Source organism: Pristis pectinata, chromosome 19, assembly GCF_009764475.1.
Source record: "Pristis pectinata isolate sPriPec2 chromosome 19, sPriPec2.1.pri, whole genome shotgun sequence".
NCBI classification, from domain to species: domain Eukaryota; kingdom Metazoa; phylum Chordata; class Chondrichthyes; order Rhinopristiformes; family Pristidae; genus Pristis; species Pristis pectinata.
This window is the reverse complement of record NC_067423.1, coordinates 14,912,042-14,933,535: the sequence shown is the minus strand read 5'-3', so window position 1 is coordinate 14,933,535 and position 21,494 is coordinate 14,912,042. Positions and strand designations below refer to the sequence as shown.

The window sequence follows — 21,494 nt, the reverse complement described above, 5'->3', positions numbered from 1 at the left end:
CATCACTTTGCACTGGTCAAGATTAATGTCCATATGCCAATGCTCTGCCCAATCTTTCCAAGTGATCTACATCCTGTTGTAGCCATAAACAACCCACCTCACTATCCACAACATCACCCATTTTCAGGTCATCACCACACTTACCTCTGTACAGATGGGGTCTAGAATTCCCACAGATTTTCGTTGTTGATAACCATGTTCGATGCACTCAGCAAGCCATTGTGGTCACTGCTCAGATAGCAACCATTCGGAGCTCGGACTGCCAGAAGGTTGTCTGCATGAATTTCGATGCAGAAATCCAGAGGAACATCTCCTGTGACTGAAAAATTGCCATTTGGCTCCACAGTCCAGAACTTCCCATTGGTCCCTTAATAATGAAAGAAGGTTTTCATTATGTGCCCTGCTGACAGAAAGGATTATCTCACCATTTGGCTATCTTTATTTCATAAGAGAAAAAAATAAAACAGTGAGAGAAACAATACAGGGGTTCCAGAGATTTGCAGCTAACTGAGCATGTTTACATCACAAGAAGTGACTGATGGGAGGTTGGCACTGTTAGGACAGAGAAGGTTACAATGGGGTGGCTGGATAATGCCATGACTTTGGCTCTCTCTGTTGGCACTATTCCCTAGCCATGGATTCTCTTCTTCCCTCAACTCTATCTCGCTTGTTCACCAGCATCAACATCTGATCCAAGTCCAAGCTAAACTACCAACCACACATTCTCTCCATTCTCCAGCCAGGGGAGTGGCCAGGGAGCAGGATGGAGTTAGTAGCAAGGGTATCTCCATGGCTTTTTTGACAATGTGGTGTGAACCAGCAACTTGCCTTGGAAATGATAGAATCCTCCTTTGCAATGTGTCAGTAGAATGATTTCATACTTGTTTCTGCTGCACCGTAGTTGGGGTGCATGGTAGTCGGTGGCAATGTACCCCATTTACCACGGAGAATGACAAATGGGCGGTTCATCAGCCTCAGAGTGAACTCTTCCGTTTGGGTCCTGAAAAAGAGACCCAGAGACAGTCATTGAGGGGTCCATAGTTTAAAGCGTAACAAATTGTTTTCACTAGTTGGCAAGGTGGCAGTGAAAAGGCGCAAATCAAGATACTCAAAATATTATTTACACAGATACAGATTAAGATAGGGAGTTCTTTGCAACATACCACAATGAAGCATTTAGAGAAGCGAGTTTAAAGATAGTAAATCACAAAGAGAAATGCTGCATTTCAGGTCCTTAATCCTTCTTGTAACTTGAATTGCCTCCATTAGCAGTCACAGGTCTCCACCTGTCGAATGTCAACATCCTGGTTTTGAAATCTAAGTGAAATCTAGCAAACCCTGATTTACGAATTTATCTACAGATTTCTCCATGGAGTCATTAAAATCTCATTGCATTCTTCAGAAGAATCAAGTCAGTTTATTTTACAAAGGAGTTATAAGCAAATATTAATCTGATATTTCCACTGTCAACCTTACAACGAACCCCAAGATAGTAATAGCGTTACCGGAATGCATGTATTAAGAATCATATTAATCCTAAGTAGGTAATTCATATTATTTTCCTTGAATCTGTACCACTGTAGAAAACTAATTAATCAAACTGCTCCTTAAAAATAAAAACTGGATTTCAGTGGATATCACTCCAGCCCTGACTCATACAGTTGTGGATTAAATGCTCGCTCCAGTGATGTGAACACTTAATGCAGGCTGACACTCCCAGCCCCAGAACAAAGAAATACTGACTTTGGATAAAAACTTAAACCAAGGTCCCTTCTGCTCTGTCTGGTGGATATAAAATGTGCCATTGCACTATTTCACAGAACAGCAGAGATTGTACCTGGTGGCTCAGCTCTCTACCAACATTACTGTAGTGTCTTCTCCATAGCAGCTGATTGTGCTTCAAAAGTACTTCATTGCTGTAAAGATCTTTGGCACCCATCTTAAAAGTTTATGCCCAACATTATGTGGCTACAATGTGCATCATTCACAAGATACACTGCAACAATTCACCAAGGCTTCTTTGGCAGGACCTCCCAAACCTATAGTCTCTACCGCCAAGAAGGGTAGGGCAGCATGTGCAAGGAAACACCATCACCTGCAGCTTCCCTCCAAAGTACATACTATCATGACTTAAAATGCTACAAATCTCTGGAACCTACACCAATAAAAATATATTATTGATTATCCCCAGTCAAACCAGATTTCCCACAGTACTTTCCAACTTCTCTCTGATAAGACTGTAAGACATAGGAGCAGAATTAGGCTATTCGATCCCAACGAGTCTGCTCCACCATTCAGTCATGGCTGATTTACTTTTCCTTCTCAACCCCATTCCCCTGCCTTCTCCTTGACGCCCTTACTAATCAAGAACCAATCAACCTCCACTTTAAATATACCCAATGACTTGGTCTCCACAGCTGTCTCTGGCAATGAATTCCACAGATTCACCACCCTCAGGACAAAGAAATTCCTCCTCATCTCTGTTCTAAAGGGATGTCCTTCTATTCTGAGGCTGTGCCCTCTGGTCCTAGACTCTCCCACTACTGGAAACATCCACTCCACGTGCACTCTATCCAGACCTTTCAATATTCGGTAGGTTTCAATGAGATCCCCCCTCATCCTTCTAAACTCCAGCGAGTACAGGCCCGGAGCCTCACACATTAATCCTTTCATCCCCGGGATAATTTTCATAAACCTCCTCTGGACCCTCTCCAATGCCAGCACAACCTTCCTTAGACATGGGACCCAAAATTGCTCACAATACTCCAAATGTGGTCTGACCAATGCCTTACAAAGCCTCAGCATTAAATCCTTGCTTTTATAGATAGATAGATAGACAGATACATAGATAGATATTTATTTATTAGTCACATGTACATTGAAACACACAGTGGAATGTGTCTTTTTGCGTTACTGAGAATGTGCTGGGGGCAGCCTGCAAGTGTCACCACGTTTCCAGTGCCAACATAGCATGCCAACAACTCCTAACCTGTACGTCTTTGGAATGTGGGACAAAACCAGAGCACCCGGAAGAAACCCACGCAGATACGGGAAGAACGTACAAACTCCTTACAGACAGCGGCGGGAATTGAACCCGGGTCGCTGGCGCTGTATTAGTGGTTAAGCTAACTGCTACATTACTGTGCTGCCCCTACACTACTATATTCCACACTACCATATTCTAATCCTCTCAAAATGAATGCTAACATTGCATTAGCCTGCAAATGAACTTTTATGGAATCCTGCACTCGGACTCCTAAGTCCCTTTGCACCTCTGATTTCTTAATTCTCTCCCCGTTTAGAAAATAGTGTCTGCCTTTATTCCTTCTACCAAAGTGCATGACCATACACTTCCCTACGCTGTATTCCATCTGCCACTTTACCCATTCTCGCAACCTGTGTCCTTCGGCAGACTCCCTGCTTCCTCAACACTACCTGCCTCCCCACCTATCTTTGTATCATCCGCAAATTTGGCCACAAAGCCATTAATTCCATTATCCAGATCATTAACGTACAACGTGAAAAGTAGCAGACCCAAAACCTACCCCTGAAGAACACCACTAGTCACCAGCAGCCAACCAGAAAAGGCCCCCTTTATTCCCACTCTTTGCCTTCCGCCAGTCAGCCAATCTTCTATCCATGCTGGTACCTCTCCTGTAATACCATGGGCTTCTATCTTGTTTAGCAGCCTCATATGAGGCGCCTTGTCAAAGGCCTTCTGAAAATCTAAGTAAACAACATCCACTGACTCTCCATTGTCTATCCTGCTTGTTACTTCCTCAAAGAATTCCAACAGATTTGTCAGGCAAGATTTCCCCTTGAAGGAAACCATGCTGACTTCAGCCTATTTTATCATGTGCTTCCAAGTACCCCGAAAGCTCATCCTTAATAATGGACCCTAACATCTTACCAACCACTGAAGTCAGGCTAACTGGCTTATAATTTCCTGTCTTTTGCATCCCTCCCTTCTTAAAGAATGGAGTGACATTTGTGATTTTCCAGTCCTCTGGAACCATTCCTGACTCTAGTGATTCTTGAAATATCACTACTAATGCCTCCACAATCTCTTCTGCTATCTCTTTCAGAACCCTGGGGTGCAGTCCATCCGGTCCAGGTACCTTATCTACCTTCAAACCTTTCAGTTTCCCAAGCACCTTCTCCTTAGTAATACTGACTACACTCACTTCTCCCCCTGACTCTCTCAAATTTCTGGCAAGTTGGTGGTGTCTTCCACAGTGAAGACTGAAGCAAAATACTTGTTCAGTGTGTCTGCCATTTCTTTGTTCCCCATTACCGTCTCTCCAGTGTCATTTTCCAGCGGTCCGATGTCCACTCCTGCCTCTCTTTTACTCCTATCTATCTGAAAAAACTTTTGTTATCTTCTTTTATATTATTGACTAGCTTACCTTCATATTTCATCTTTTCTCCCCTCATTGCCTTTTAGTTGCTTTCTGTTGGTTTTAAAAAGCTTCCCGATCCTCTAGCTTCCTGCTAATTTTTGCAATATTGTATGCCCTCTCTTTGCTTTTATGCTGTCTTTGACTTCCCTTGTCAGCCACGGTTGCCTCATCCTCCCTTTAGAATGCTCCTTCTGTGGGATGAAATGATCCTATGTCTTACGAATTACTTCCACAAACTCCTGGCATTGCTGCTCTACCGTCATCCCTGCTAAGGTCCCCTTCCAATCAATACTGGCCAGTCCTTTCTCATGCCTCTGTAGTTACCTTTACTCAACTGTAATACTGATACCTGGAATTTCAGATTCTTCCTCTCATACCGCAGGGTGAATTCTATCATATTATCATCACCGCCTCCTAAAACGTTCCTTTACCTTAAGCTCCCTAATCAAATCTTGTTCATTGCACAACACCAAATCCAGAATTGCCTTTTCCCTAGTGGGCTTGACCACAAGCTGCTCTAAAAAGCCATCTCGTAGGCATTCTACAAATTCCTTCTCTGGGATCCAGTACCAACCTGATTTTCCCAATCTACCTGCATATTGAAATCTCCCATGACCACCGTGACAGTGCCTTCTTACATGCCTTTTCTATCTCCTATTGTAATTTGTCCCCCACATCCCAGCTACTATTCAGAGGCCCGTACATAATTCCCATCAGGGTCTTTTTACCTTTGCAGTTTCTTAACTCTACTCACGAGGACTCTACATCTTCTGATCCTATGTCACTTCTTTCTTAGCATTTGATTTCATTTTTACCAACAGAGCCACTCCACCCCCTCTGCCCACCTGGCTGCCTTTTCGATAGGATGTGTATCCTTGGATTTTAGTTCCCAGCTGTGATCTTCTTTCAGCCACGACTCTGTGATGCCCACAACATTATACCTGCCAATTTCTAACTGTGCTACAAGTTCATCTACCTTATGTTGTATACTGTATGCATTCAAATATAACACCTTCAGTCCTGTATTCACCACCTCAAATTTGTCCCCATATTGCTTGAAAGTTAAATTCTTATCCCTTTCTAAACTTTCTTTCTTATTCTTTATTCTGGAGACTTCAGTAACCTCTCCTGCACTCTCCTTCCCTTTGACTTTATCCATACTTCTCCAAATCTGTTGAACCCACCCCACCACCACTTAGTTTAAAGCCCTATACACAGCCCTAGTTATGCGATTCACCAGGACCCTGGTCCAGCATGGTTCAGGTGGAGCCCGTCCCATTGGAACAGCTTCCTCCTTCCCCAATACTGGTGCCAATGTCCCACAAATTCAAACCCACTTCTCCCACACCAATATTTGAGCCATACATTTAACTCTCTGATCTTATTGACCCTATGCCAGGTAAGGAGACTTTAATGCAAATATCCAGAGATTATTACCTTTTGGTTCTGCTTTTTAATTTAGTCTCCAGCTGCTCAAATTCCCTCAGCAGAACCCTCTTTCCTTGTTCTAACCTTTGTCGTTGGTACCCACATGGACCATGATAACTGGATCTTTCCCTTCCACTCCAAATTCCTCTGGAGGTCAGATGAAATGTTCCGAACCAGGCACCAGGCAGGCAACACAGTTTTAGGACTCTTGATCTTGCAACAGAGAATTGTGTCTATTCCATTACTATACTATCCCCAATCACAATTACATTTCTCTTCTCTCCTCCCTCTTGAATGGCTCCTGAACTACAGTGCCACGGTTCAGTTGCTCACTTTTCCTACAGCTCCCATTCTCATCCGCACAGGGAGCAAGAATCTCAGACCTGTTGGACGAGCTCAAGGGCTGAGGCTCCTCCAGCACTACCTCTTGGATCCCCCTACCTGCCTCAGTCGCAGTCACTGACCACAGACCGATTTGAAGTAGTTAATCTAATGGGTGTGACTGCCTCCTGAAACACAGCATCCAGGTAACTCTCCCCCTCCCTGATGTGTCGCAGCGTTTGAAGCTCAGATTTCGGGTCACTAACTTTGAGCGTGAGTTCCTTGAGGCAACCAACACTTGCTGCAGATATGGTCACCAGAAACCAAAATGGGGTCTACCAGCTCCCACATCATGCAGCTACAACACATCACCTGATCCTGCATCCCTGCTTTATTTAATTAGTTGTAATTTGGTGTCCTTTTATTTAACTACCATAAAAACCTTACCTGTTCTTACCTGCTACTCATCTGTGCCTCCTCACTAAAGCCTCTTGAGCCAAAGCCTCAGATTCCCACTCCTACACTGGCCCACTCTCACAATGGCCACTCCACTTTACCCTACCTTCCTTTTATTGGCTGAGCTGCCACACACTTAGCCAATCAGACAACTTTAAAACAAAAGCTGCTAGCTCCTCCTTTCTGCTGCTTTGGCTGCTGCAACTGGAGAAACCTCTCCTAAATGGCATAACTCCAACTTTACTGTAATTTGCATTAAAGTCTCCTTACCTGGTTGCTCAGCACTGGCTATGATCCTGTCCAATGGGTTTCGCTGTCAAGTAGAGTTTGTTCGCAGCTTGTAAAGTTAGTTGCCTTGGTACCACTTCAGGGTGAAGTAAGTGGCCTCTTCAGCATCATTCCCATTAGCCAAGATGGCAGCTTGTCTCCGCTGCTCAAAAAGTCAGACAATTATTTACAGTTAAGGATCATTAAATTCAGATTCCTATTGGTATTTTAATAAATCATAGTGCTTCAGGATGAAATCCCCCAGGATTTCTGTAGCTGTCCCTGTTGCAATTTCCAAGGAAGGTTGGAGTGGACCCGTTTAGGGACCAAAACCAGCCTCTGCTGAATTCTACCACACCAGCCATAGTAAACTTCCACTTATCCATAACTTTATTGCCCTTGTGCTAACTTACAACCAGACCCTTTCACCCATTTTCTTCCTGTAATCGCTGAGCTTTTTTATCTCCCTGCCTGAAAATGCCTTGATGTTGTATTCCCATCTTTGTATCAGTTATTCATGGCCTCAGCCCTCCCTCTCACTGGAACATCCTCCAGCCCATAACCCTCCACCATCTCAGCATTTGCTAAACTTCAACTTCAAGGCAAAGGGAAAGTTGTTGGCTCAGCCAGAGAAGCTTCAGGGTAATTATTTTATTTCCAACTTCCCTGCCTCCCTCTGTTCCCTCTTCCCAGTACTCCCTCCCCTTCATAAGGAGGTCCTTACCTCCTGTAGAGTGGCTGTATATGTGAAAATACTGTTCTCTTGTGTATCTATGTACTGTGATCCTGTTGGACAGAAGAGTTATGTGGTGTGCCTGCTTTGTTGTTGCAGACTTTAAAATCAGGTCAACTTTAATGGGGAAGCATAGACTGAGAAAACTCCAAATGGATTGGAGAAATGTTTGAAAGTTATGCTCTCACTATGTTCAGAGACAGCGGTACTGGTGTAACCAGGTACAATACACATAGGAAAGGCTTTGGGTTGCCTGGTGAGTCACCTGCTGCAGGATTCCCAGCCTCTTCCCTGCTCTTGTAACTATGGCATTCATGTAGCTTGTCAGCTTGAGGGTTCTGGTCAAACAAGACCCAAGGATATTGGTGCTGGGGAACTTGGTGACAGTAATGTCACAGAGTGTCATAGGCAGGTGATTAGGATCTCTCTTGTTGGAGAGCACTATCATTTTTGAGACATATATGTTACTTGCCACTCATCAGCCCCTGCCTGAATGTTAGCACAAGAGACTGCAGATGCTGGAATCTGGAGCAACACACAAGATGGTGGAGAAACTCAGCGGGTCAGGCAGCATTTATGGAGGGAAATGGACAGCTGATGTTTCTGGTCAAGACCCTTCATCCGGACTCATGAAGGGTCCCGACCCTAAACGTCAACTGTCCATTTTCCTCCAATAGATGCTGCCTGACCCCCTGAGTTCCTCCAGCATCTTGTGTGTTGCTCCTGCCTGGATGTTGTCGACATCTTGCTGCATGCAGGCTGAGAAGTGGTGAACAGAATTGAACATTGTGTCGTCATCAGCAAACTCACCAAACTCCTGTAATTAAATAAAAAGAATCTAGAATATAATATTAGCATCAGCAACAGTGACAGTGAAACTCTGGCTTGTCATAAAAACCCATCTGGTTCCTCAATATCCATCAGGAAGGAAATCTGTCATCCTTACCCAGTCTGGCCATTATGTGACTCCAAACCCACTGACATTGACCCTTACCTGCCCTCTGAAATGGCCTAGCGAGTCATTCCGTACATAAAGTCGATCAGCATGAGTCAAAGCTTGCATGACTCCACCATACAGCACAGGACAATACTGTGTTGAAACTATTGTGACATACCATGTGACACACCTGCACCAGAAGCTGTCCATTTACTGTTCTTAATCTAACATGGTCCAAATTCAGGCTGGCTTCAAACTGAAAGAGCGAGAGCTGAGAGATATTCTCAAAACGGGCATAAACCTCCACTCCTAGGAGGAAAGAGATTTCAGTATGTATCAACTTATGCTTCTTACATTTTACTTTCCTGATCAGAAAATGTAACAGAAAAATTGAATGATTGTTTAACGATTAGATGTTAAGTCAAGCAAGCCCCTTGTCTACCTTTTCAGGTAGTTGTAAAGATCTCATGGCATTGTTTCAGAGAAGAGCAAAGGCGTATTTCATGGTGTTGTGGTGAGTATTCATCAACATCTCTGAAATTAAAATTATTTGGTCTTAATCACCTTGTTTTTTGGAAGCCTTTGCTGTAGTACATTAGTGACAACACTTCAAAAGTACTTCATGTCCTAAGGCAAGTTCGTCATTCTTGCACAGGAACATTACTGATTCAACAGAGTAAGGACTGATTACTGTGCAACTAACTGTGTCAGTACTATTCAGCATTTTAACTTGGTAAACACAGCAATCTAAATCTTTCATAAAAATGTTGGCAGTTTCATGTGGAATTTGTAAAACTGATTACTGGTGATTTCCTGACTGCACTCCAGTGCTGCATTCTGCAGTGGAGTCCTCTGGGAAACTGGTGCAGATTTCCCAGCACTTAACCTGAGCCAGCACTATCCTCTACTTGGAGTATCTAAATAGCCATTCATTTGAATGATGAAGAACAGCTGTGAGGCAGAAGGGGGGGGGGGGGGGTGGGGGGGGGCTACAATTTACACTCACATATTTATGTGAATTAAGTATGTTTTTGTGTTTTATCGTTTTTTTCAAATTTTCTTAAACATTTTTAATATTTTCTAACATTGTTTATTGGTGAGTATGATTTTAATAGGCTTTTAAGGTTTGTGAATGTCATACTCACATTTAATCTTTTTGAGAGTTTTGGCAACCAGTAAATTTGGGGCTGTGGCTTGATTTGAACTCCGAGGATGGGGCAAGGTGATATGTTTGGAACAGCCCAGCGCTACTCAGGACTTCACCCTGGAGCTGGCTTGCTTGAGAGGTTTGCACCCAGACACAAGCACCAAGCGAGAGCAGTTTACGCAGCATTCAACAGAACCTCCAGTTGCATAGCAACACACACAAAATGCTGGAGGAACTCAGCAGGTCAGGCAGCATCCATGGAGGGAAATAAAAGTCGATGTTTCGAGACAAGACCCTTCATCAGGAACCTTTTGAGTCCTAATGAAGGGTCTCGATCTGAAATGTCAACTGGTGAGACTAGAACTAGAGGTCATAGGCTTAGGGTGAAAGGTGAAAGGGTGAAAGGGGAATCTGAGGGGAAACTTCTTCACTCAGAGGGTGGTGCGAGTGTGGAACGAGCTGCCAGTGGAAGTGGTAGACGTGGGTTCAATTGTAACATTTAAGAGAAGTTTGGATAGGTACATGGATGGGAGGGGTTTGGAGCGATATGTGCCATACATCTCACTGACTTGCTTGCATTAAATTTAACCTGATGTAATTCTGCCCACTTACCTTGCCCAACACGTTCTTTAATTACTGAGTTGATTGTATTTCCCTCCAGGTTTGGTATCAAATATAAATTTGACTGTGTTGAGGTTTTGAATCCGGATTATTTATGTCACTTGGAAAAACTAATACCTGAGGCTCACTCACAGCACAGACATTCCTACAGTATCACAGCACTGTCCTATAATCCCTCTCCAAACAAGTACTTGTTTTATCTTTTAACTGATTTCCTATCTAATCCCAAGGTTGACTCCAAATCCCTGAATCTTTCAGTTTAACTATCAGACTTGCATGGGGAAATCTGTCAACAGTCTGTTGAGGATCAAAATATATCCTGGTACATGCTTTCCCCTTCTAATTCTACATTGACTGCTGTTTACTCAACTGTCAATAAGCTGATAATGCTCAAATTTCAAATGCTGAAAACATTCTGCAGGTAGAATGCATTCTTTATTTCTCAAGAATGTTCCTCAGCATACACCTTCACAAGCATCTCAGTAACTACTTCTGTTGAAAATGTGCCTTCGTGACACAGCAAGGTCCCACAAACAAAACAAACAAACTGGAATTGGTCCAGCACGAAACGTTGGCCAGAGTACGATAGAACTCCTTTAAAAGGAAACTTAATCAACTTTAAGTAGTTGTGGTTTAATAGCAACAACAGCACATTGGAGTGGGGTATGAGGGGGCTCTTGTGGAACACTAACACTAGCAAAGGGTAGTTGGACCAAATGACCCATTTTTGTGCTCCTGCAGGGAAATGGAACTCTACAGAGAGCCAATTGGTGGACTATGTGGCCCATTTTTTGCCATAATGCCTCTGATACCTATGAGAGTGCAGATATTAGACATTGGAGCCTAGATCCCATGATCATATCATGGACAGGCTTAAACCTTAAACTCCAACTCAAAACTCTACACCATAGATAAATATCCTAAAAAACTGTCATTTGCAAGTTACTGGAATAAATTATAAAATCAATAATACAGTTGTACAAGCTTTACCCTCCAAATTTCTCACCATAATTAATCGTCACATATTTCTTTGATCTGGTCTTCAGTGTGATCCAAGGCTTGGGTCTCTTGATGATGAATACAGCTTGCAGGTCTGATGGAAACATTCCCACTGAGAGAAGACCAGACCTTGAGTGAGGGTACAGGACCCCTTTCTTTCCAGCAGACAAGGTGACCATGTAACCAGCCTTCAGATGCAGAACAAAAGCTGTCTGCTTTGCGGGTTTGTTGAGCAGTTGACCTTCAGTGGACAGGTAATGGAAGTCACTTGTTTGGAGATGGTACTTTCCATTCTCAAAATGAAATAAGAAGATGCATTCTTCAGAAAAGGGAGCTGGAGCATCAGCAAAGGCCTGGCCTTGGGTATAGTGCATCTGTACATAAGTCCTGGATTGGAGGTGGTACAGTGCAATTTGGGGATGGGTGCTAAGATGTGGGATCCATTGCTGGGACTTAGTTGCATTCTTCAGCATGCAGTGGACTTTATCTACATTATTGCCAAGATAAGTTCCAAACTTGAAAGATTTGAAGACCCAAGATCCATTAGACTGATATTCCAAGAGAAACAAACTCAGCTCATTGGGAGGAGCACATTTAATGGAGCCATTTACGTCAGACTGCAGAGCTAATCCATTAAATGCTGTCAGTTCAACCAGGACCCGAAGCCCTTCAGTTGACTTGAATTTCACATCCCAGATCTGCACAATGGAAAATGAGAGACAAGTTTCAGTTTTGGTCACCAACCTTTCAAATAAAATCACAATAATCACCTGCAATCCAATTCCTTGTACCCAACACCACTCCCCAATCCCACTTTATCATTCATGTTTGGAGCAACAATGTACCAGTACCTTGCCTCTGTGGCTATTATTATTCACGTGTCTGGAGAATGATGTCCAAATACTATTTAGATACAGGAGCTATCACAATTGAACTCTATTCTGTTCCCAGAGATGGGCATTTTCCAAATTCAGTTATCCCTCCAACCTGGATGAATCCATTGAATTTACTTTTGATTACTTAATATTCATAGTCTCTCCCTTTGGACTCTCCCACAACTGGAAAATTTGGTGCATTTGAACCATTCAGAATGCTTCATAATTTTAAAGAAGACTCTTTGATCTTTTATTTTCTAATGAGTCTTTCCTCAGGGTTATAACCTATCAGTTTTGAATCTCTTGGAATCTTATAAAGGTACAGCTCAGAAAGTGACTACTTAGCCCTTCATGTATGTGGTTTGAAAGAGCTACCCAACTACTCCTACATCCTTGCTCTTCCCCACAGCTGCCCAATTCAAGTATTTATCCAGTTTCCTTTCAGAAGTATCCACCAGCCTTTCACACAGTGCAATCCAGGTCACACTAACTTGCTCTGAAAAAATGTTCTCCCCCATCTTGATTCTGGCTCTTCCATCTTACCTTAAATCTATGCCTCTGGTTATTCTCTGTATTGACGTGAGAAACAGCTTCTCCTATTGCACAAACACTTCACGATCTTAAACTCTCAATTATCTCTTTAAGGAGCTCTGCAGTTAAGCAGGCAATCCAATCCCTCCAAGCCCTCTACATTATTGAAATCCCTTACTCCCAGTATCAGTGCAGCCAACATCCTCTGTGTCTATTCCTCAACATTAAAATCCTTTCTAAACTGTAATGCCTCAAAACTGAATACTAGCTGGAAGCACGGAGGGGGAGGTGTAATCAGCATCATATAGGTTTTTGTACAAATAACTTATTTTATATCTCCATTAAATAAAGCCATAAATCCCCTAAGCTCTCACAACAACCTTATCACCTCTGGTTTTCCATTATACTCCCCTTTCCCTGAAGGTGATGGCTTGTGTTATTGAGGCACAATTCCACGGCACAAAGTTAGTCTTCAAGTCTGAGTCTGAACAATGAATTCAACTGTGAAGGGCATCACACCAAAGCATGGTCATGTTTTCATCCCATATCCACTTAAGCACGGTGGAGGACTGTAGGATAATTATCAGAACTGGCTCAATGTTCCTCTTCAGTTCAGCAATACTGATGGTAAGTTAATGATAAGTTTGAGATCAGTTATCTCAACACAACACTTGCCACATCATTGATCCACTCCAATGCCTAAATCCAGGTAAGAGAGCATCTATAATTTTTTTTAGTTTACACTCAAGTACTCAGCCACATAATTGTTCATTGTTGAATAGCTACCTGTTCGGACCAAGTGTTGTTGTGGCCAGTGATACAAGATTTCCAAACAGCTCAGCTGTCAAATATTTGCCACAATGGGTTACCAGACCAATGCTAATGGCATCAGTGTTTGACATGGCAATGATTAATAGCACTCTTCACACTGCTCAACACCAAACAATCAGCTACAAGTTCTTTCTCATGAGAATCTGCTCATCCCTTAGTATTTCCTCCACCAGCAATCACTGCCACCACCTCCTCTTGGTTTGTGTCCTGCAGTGCCATCAGCTGACTTTGATTGGGGCTGTCTTCCTGATGTCATAAATAGCAGGGGTATGGTGGGCAGATGATGCCTTGGTTGTTCAATCAAGGACAGCTTTGGGCAAAGGATGGGAGGAAAGGGCTTTGCTAACATAATTTGCAGCAATATGTAGAATTACTCAATAGGAAAGATTCTGCTAAGTGGCTGCCTGACGTGATGTCAAGGATGTTAACAGACAGGCAGACTGGATTCAGGTGATGAGTGTTGTTATAATCTGAAATGCATAGCTGAAATGGGGATATGGGTGGGGAGGTGAAAAGGGATGGATGAGGGGCAGTGCGAGTAGAGCTATGGGGGAAAAATAGAGGCAGTATGACTAAATGGATGGACTCTTGTACAAATCCAGTTACAAGCATGATGGCCTGGATAGCCACTTTTGTGTTCCATCATTCAATAATTTAATAAAAGATTGAGTTTAATTAGTCCTCTGGCATTTAAAGAAAAGCATCCTGATGCAGGTGTACATCCTCCTGATACTAAGCAACTGGAATTTCAAGATTCTGACCACACCAAATATTGGCCTTCATTGACTAAACAATGTAATGCATGAAAGAATGCAGGAACAGGTGGGGGACTGTTTGTCGTGGCAACTTTAAACATCAGAAATATTTTGTAATGTTTGTTGATACTACTTCAAGCTCACATGGCAGGTATTTGGACAGGTTTTGAACCAAGGATCAGGTGTCATTACAAAACCCATCTATGTTTTGATTACGTGCACAATATAAAAATACACTGAAGAACAAAACAGCAGATGCTGGAAATCTGAAACAAAAACAGAAAATACTTGACATATCCAACAGGTCAGGCAGCATCTGTGGAAAGAGAAACAGTGTTAATGTACAAGGTCAATGACCCTTCATTTGAACTGCAAAAATGTTTTAAATTGTGGAGAGCAGGAGAGCTAGGGAAGGAATAGCTGCAATATGGTGAAGACCAAGCTTGACCAGGTAACTCTAATGAAGGAGGTGTGGCTGTGGAAGTGAGTTTTGGTCAACACCTCTTCGAAAGAAAGGAAACAGAAACAATTTGGGGTGAACAAGGTAAAAGGCATCAGAGAGATGCATTGGAGAAAGTTGCATATTATTTACATCACTGAGATGCCAAGGGCCATATCTATAGGTTTGTAGTGCTGTTTATGTTATCATCACCCCACACTCCTTCCAATCTAACTTCAGTTGGTCCTATTACCACATATCCTTCTATTCTTTTCTCCCTTATGTGTTTACTTAACTTACCATTCCAATTCATTTCAAGCAATCCCCTTGGAAACTAGTTATACATCCCAACCAATCTGAGAGGTTTCTTCTGCATCCTTTATTGGATTTGTCAGTGACTGTCTCATAACGTATGGCCTATAATTTTGAATTCCCATCAAGTGGCAGCATCTTTTCTACAATTACTGTATCAAATCCTTCCACTGTGTTATGACCTTTATCAGATCATATCTCAGCCTTCCACACAATAAGGCAATTCTAATCCAACTAATTAATGGCTGAGTGGTCTACTCTCTTGATCATTAGCAAATTGATGGAAGGTGTCATCCATGGTGTTACAAGAAACACTTCACCTGCCACCAGTGCTCAGTTTGGTTTCTGCCAAGGGCACAGCTTCAGACCTCTTAGAGCCTAGGTCCAAACTTGAGTAGAGTTTCCAGTAATGAGGTGAAGTTGCTCCACTGGACATCACAGCAGCCTTTGAAAGAATGTGAAAACTATAGACAAGGAAATGAAAGGAAAATATTCCTAGCCTGGAGTCATTAATTGAAACAAAGGAAAAATAGCTCTCATTGTTGGAGGTCAATCATCCCATCCCCAGGACCGCAGGAGTTCCTCAGGGCTGTATCCTAGGCCTAACCTTTTTCAGCTACTTCAAAATAACCTTCCATCCATCAGAACCTCAGAAGTGAGGACGTTCACAAATGATTGTACAATCTGCGCACAATATTTTCATGGTGTAAATACTCCTTACCATTTATCAGCCCGCTCCTGAAAGTTGTCCAAGTGGCAATGAGACAGAGAATGACCAATATCTAGGAGAGGCTAACCATCTCCCTCTGACATTCCATCCAAGTCCCTCACTGTCAACCCTTTCCTTGACCAGCACCCGAATACAGTGATTACAACAGCAGGTCAGAGGCCAGAGAGCGGAGAATGCCGGAAATTAACGAGGAGCGAGTTTTTTTTCTTCTAGCGCTCGGGATAGCGGTGAGTGCCTGCGCAGGCGCGTGACGTCACTCGGAAGCACGCAGGGCGATTTAAAAAGCAGACGACCATATCCAGCGGGCAGCGTTGGAGCGGGCAGCGGAGTAAGAGGGAGCAGAGCGGGTAGGCTTTGCTCAAGGGGCTTCGGCGAGAGCGGGAAAGAGGTGAGACTAACAGAGAGGGGGTAAGTTATTAGTTTATTTGTTGAACTCAGTGGTATTCAGCAGTATGCATCTAGGGTTGGTCTTATGTTTGGAGTGTCAGATGTGGGGACCCTGGGAGAATACCAGACTCCCCGATAACTACATCTGCGCAAAGTGCACCGAGATGCAGCTCCTCAAGGAACGGATTGAGAGTCTGGAGCTGCAGCTCGATGACCTTCAGTTGGTTAGGGAGAGCGAGCAGGAGATAGACAGGAGTTATAAAGAGTTTGTAGACAGCACCTCAGTGGCGGTCCCCCTCAAAAACCGATATCTCATTTTAGATTCGGTTGGAGAGGATGACCTGATAGAGGAAGACCTCAGCAACCGGGACCTTGGCACCATGCCTGGTACTGTGGTCCAGCGGAGGAAGCAAAATGCAGTGGTTATTGGGGATTCTATAGTAAGGGGTACGGATAGCAGATTCTGCGATACCGACAATGAGTCTCAGATGGTGTGTTGCCTCCCTGGTGCCAGGGTACGGGATATCATGGACCGGGTCCAGAATATTCTGAGGGGAGAGTGTGAGCAACCAGAAGTCTTGGTACACGTAGGTACCAATGACATAGGTAGAAAAAGGGGGTCCTGAAGGAGGAATACAAGCATTAGGGAGAAGGGTTGAGAAGTAGGACCTCAAGGGTAGTAATCTCAGGATTACTACCTGTGCCATGTGTCAATGATAGGAAGAATAGAAAGCTCTGGCAGATGAATGCATGCTGAGTGACTGGTGCAGGGGGCAGGGCTTCAGATTTTTTGGATAATTCGGACCTTTTTTAGGGGAGGCATGACCTATTCGCTAAGGATGGGATGCACCTAAACTCCAAAGGGTCCAATATCCTGGCGGGAATGTTTAATTTAGTTGTAGGGGAGGGTTTAAACTGATTTGGCAGGGGGATGGAAACCAGGATGTTAGGTTACAAGATGTTAAGGTAAGGGAGGAAGTTTATAGAAACAAGTCCAATGAGGATGGCAAGAAGGACAGGCAGGTGAGAAGTCAGGATAATTTGCTGAATAATAGAAGTACAACAAATCAGGATGTTAGGATACAGAATGTTAGGACAGGGGATGAGGTATATAGGAACATGTCTAAGATAGTATGTAGTGAAGATGGTAAGAAGGATAGACAGGTGGAAAGCCAGGATAATTTGCTGAATAATAGAAGTACAACAAATCAGGATGTTAGGATACAGAATGTTAGGATAGGGGATGAGGTATATAGGAACATGTCTAAGATAGTATGTAGTGAAGATGGTAAGAAGGATAGACAGGTGGAAAGCCAGGATAATCTGCTGAACAATAGAAGTACAACAAAATCAATAGCAGATACCGGACTAAACGTACTATATTTAAATACACATAGCATTAGGAATAGATGACCTAGTGGCACAACTACAGGTTAATAACTACGACATGTGGCAATCACCGAGTCATGGCTTTATGATGGATGTGATTGGGAACTGAATGTCCAGGGGTACACAGTGTATAGGAAGGATAGGCGGGTAGGCAGAGGGGGGAGGTGTGGCCATGATGGTTAGTAGTGATATGAAATCAATAGAAAGGAAGGACATTGGGTCAGAAGAGGTGGAATCCTTATGGGTGGAGCTAAGAAATAGCAAGGGTAAAAGGACAATAGTAGCAGTCATATATAGGCCCCCTAATAGCGGTCAGGAAGTGGACGATAAGTTGCAGTTTGAGATAGAAAAAGCATGCCAGAGGGACAATGTGAAGATAATTGTGGGGGATTTTAACATGAAGGTGGACTGGGAAATCCAGTAAGGCGGTAGAGCTCAGGAGAGTGAGTTTGTGGAATGTCTAAGGGACGTTTTTCTACAGCAACTTGTTGAAGAGCCCACCAGGGGATCGGCTGTTTTGGATTGGGTGCTGTGTAATGAACCGGAGGTGATTAGGGAACTAAAGGTAAAGGAATCACTGGGAACCAGTGATCACAATATGATTGAGTTCAGTTTCAAGTTTGAGAAGGAGAAGCTGATAACTGGTGTATTGATATTTCAGTGGAACAAAAGAAATTACAATGGTATGAGAAAAGAGTTGGCCCAAATTGATTGGAAGAGTAAGCTGGCTGGAGGGACAGCGGAGGAGAAATGGAAGGAATTTCTACAGGAAATAAGGAAATTGCAGGATAGATATATTCCAAGAAAAAAGGTTTTGAATGGAAAAAAGGCACAAATGTGGATAACGAGAGAGGTGAAGGCTAAAATAAAAGCAAAAGGGGCGGCGTACAAAGAAGCAAAAATTAGTGGGAAGACAGATGACTGGGAAGCTTTTAAAAACCTGCAGAGAGAAACTAAGAAGGTCATTAGGAAAGAAAAGATGAATTATGAAAGGAAGTTGGCGGATAACATTCGAAAGGACACTAAGAGTTTTTTTAAATACATAAGGAGTAAAAGAGAGACACAGGTTGATATAGGACCAATTGATAACGGTGCAGGAGGTATTGTAATGGACGATAGTGAGATGGCAGAGGAATTGAATGAATATTTTTTATCGGTCTTCACCGTGGAGGATATCAGCAATGTGCCGGTTAGTCAGGAGTCTCACGAAATGGAACTGAGTTCAGTTAAGATTACTAGGGAGAAGGTGCTAGGAAAACTAAATGGGCTAAAGACTGATAAGTCTCCCGGACTGGATGAGGTGCATCCCCGGGCTCTGAAGGAGGTGGCTTTAGAGATAGTGGAGGCATTGGCGATAATTTTCCAGGAATCGATAGATTCCGGCATGGTTCCGGAGGACTGGAGGGTCGCAAATGTAGTTCCGTTGTATAAGAAAGGTGGGAGGCAGCATAAAGGAAATTACAGACCTATTAGTCTGACGTCAGTGGTGGCAAAATTATTGGAATCTATCCTCAAGGATGGGGTTACGGAATACCTAGAGGCGCAAGGCAAGATAGGTCCTAGCCAACATGGTTTTGTTAAGGAAGATCCTGCCTGACCAACCTATTGGAGTTTTTTGAAGAAATCACAGGTAGGGTGGATAAGGGAGAGGTGGTAGATGTTGTGTATTTAGACTTTCAAAAGGCCTTCAATAAGGTGCCTCACAAGAGACCGATTAATAAGATGAGAGGTCATGGAATTACGGGTAGGATAGAAGAATGGGTGGAGCATTGGCTGGTTGGCAGGAAGCAAAGAGTGGAAATAAAAGGATCTCGTTCTGGTTGGTTACTGGTTACTACTGGTGTGCCGCAGGGGTCGGTGTTGGGACCACTCCTTTTTACCTTGTACATCAACGATTTGGATAATGGAATAAATGGTTTTGTGGCTAAGTTTGAGGATGACACCAAGATAGGTGAAGGAGTAGGGAGTATTGAGATAGGAAGGTTGCAGAGGGACCTAGATAATTTAGGAGAATGGGCAAGGAAATGGCAGATGAGATTCAATGTTGAGAAATGTGCAGTTATACACTTTGGAAACAGAAATAAGCAGGCAGATTATTATCTAGAAGGAGAGAAAATTCAAAGTACGGAAGTACAAAGGGACTTGGGGGTACTTGTGCAGGATACCTTAAAGGTTAACCACCAGGTCGGATCAGTGGTAAAGAAAGCGAATGCTATGTTGGCATTCATTTCGAGAAGTATAGTGTATAAAAGTAAGGAAGTGTTGATGAGGCTCTACGGGGCACTAGTGAGGCCTCATTTGGAATATTGTGCACAGTTTTGGGCCCCACATCTTAGGAAGGATGTGCTGACGTTGGAGAGGGTTCAGAGATTTACGAGGATGATTCCAGGAATGAAAGGGCTTACGTATGATGAGCGTTTGTCGGCTCTTAGACTGTACTCACTGGAGTACAGAAGAATGAGAGGGGACCTCATAGCGACATTCAAAATATTGATAGGAAAGGACAGAGTAAATGTGGCTAGGCTGTTTCCCTTGGTGGGTGAGTCCAGGACCAGAGGGCACAATCTTAGAATTAGAGGGTACAGTTTCAAAACAGAGATGAGGATTAATTTCTCTAGCCAGAGGGTGGTGAATTTGTGGAACTCCTTGCCATGTACAGCAGTGGAGGCCAGATCAGTGGGGGTGTTCAAGGAAGAGATAGATAGATATCTAAATAGTCAAGGTATCAAGGGATATGGGGATAAGACCGGAAATTGGGATTAGAATAGGTTTTTTTTCTCCCCATTCCCCATTTCTTTTTCCCTTTTCCTTGGAGTAGACTCGATGGGCCGAATGGCCTGTTTCTGCTTCCTTGTCTTGTGAGCTTGTGATATCCATTGTTGAATGATTCATCCCTAACTTCTCAAAGCCTTTCCACAATCTACTTAGTGCAAGTCAGTAGTATGATGGAATACTTTACCTGCATAAATTTAATCCCAACTACATTCAAGCAACTAAAAACCATCCAAAGCAAAGCAGCTCACTTGATTGGCACCCATCCCATCATTCTGAATGCTCACTCCCATTAGTATTGTCACAAAAACAATTCAAAACTCACCAAACCTATCCCAACATATAATGCTGTGAACCTCCAAGTTACTTAAGACCTGAGGTCCAGCAATGCCTCAGTTTTTAAGTTCTCAGGCTAGTTTCCAAATCCCCCATGGACCTTCCCTATTTATGTATCATACTTGCAATACCCCGAGAACTCCATGTTTCTCTACCTCTGGCCTCTTATACGTCCTTGATTTTAATTGCTCTACCATTGATGGTCGTGTCATCTAGCTGCTTGGATCCTAAATGCTAGAATATCTTCCCTATGCTTCCCTCCCTTCCTTTAAGATGCTCTTTAAGGCCTATCCCTTCGCCCAATCTATTCAACAATTGCTTTAGAAACACAGAGCAATACAGCATGGAAAACAGGCCCTTTGATCCAACTCGTCCATGCTGACCAAGTTACCTAACTGAGCTGAAGGTATGAAGCACTCTGGAACATTTAATCATGTTAAACACTCAACATAAATTCACACTGCCATGGCTGAGTGAGAAATGGAATATTTCAGTCTACTGCTAGAGTTGAACAGTTGGGAAACTTCTGACAGCACCCACTCTCACTCCTTTAAATAAGTCTGCTATCTGCAGGGCTCTTTTCTATTAGAGTTTAAGGATCACACGAGTGGCGTTGTTGCATCCATTGCTGACACCTGATGTTCGTGGCCTTCAACAAACTGATTAATCTGTGATCTTTATTGAAGTGGTGCATTTATTTATTGTACATTGTGTTGCAAGGTGAGTCATTGCACATGGAATATATTATTCACCCATGTTTCAGTCAAACTATCAAACATACATTAGGAAGTAAAGTGAACAACAACGACGTATCTCCATTCGGAATGA

At 43.1% G+C, this 21,494-nt stretch overlaps 1 protein-coding gene across 1 annotated transcript; it reads right to left on the bottom strand.

Annotated features, from left to right (window-relative positions):
* Nucleotides 1-31: 31 nt before the first annotated feature.
* On the bottom strand, nucleotides 32-12,702 carry LOC127580549 (fascin-3-like). Its single transcript, XM_052034135.1, is given in 7 exon segments — nucleotides 32-367; nucleotides 829-903; nucleotides 906-1,000; nucleotides 6,968-7,035; nucleotides 8,721-8,851; nucleotides 11,317-12,007; nucleotides 12,574-12,702. Coding segments are annotated over 7 exon segments (1,395 nt in total). The 3' UTR covers nucleotides 32-161.
* Nucleotides 12,703-21,494: the final 8,792 nt, after the last annotated feature.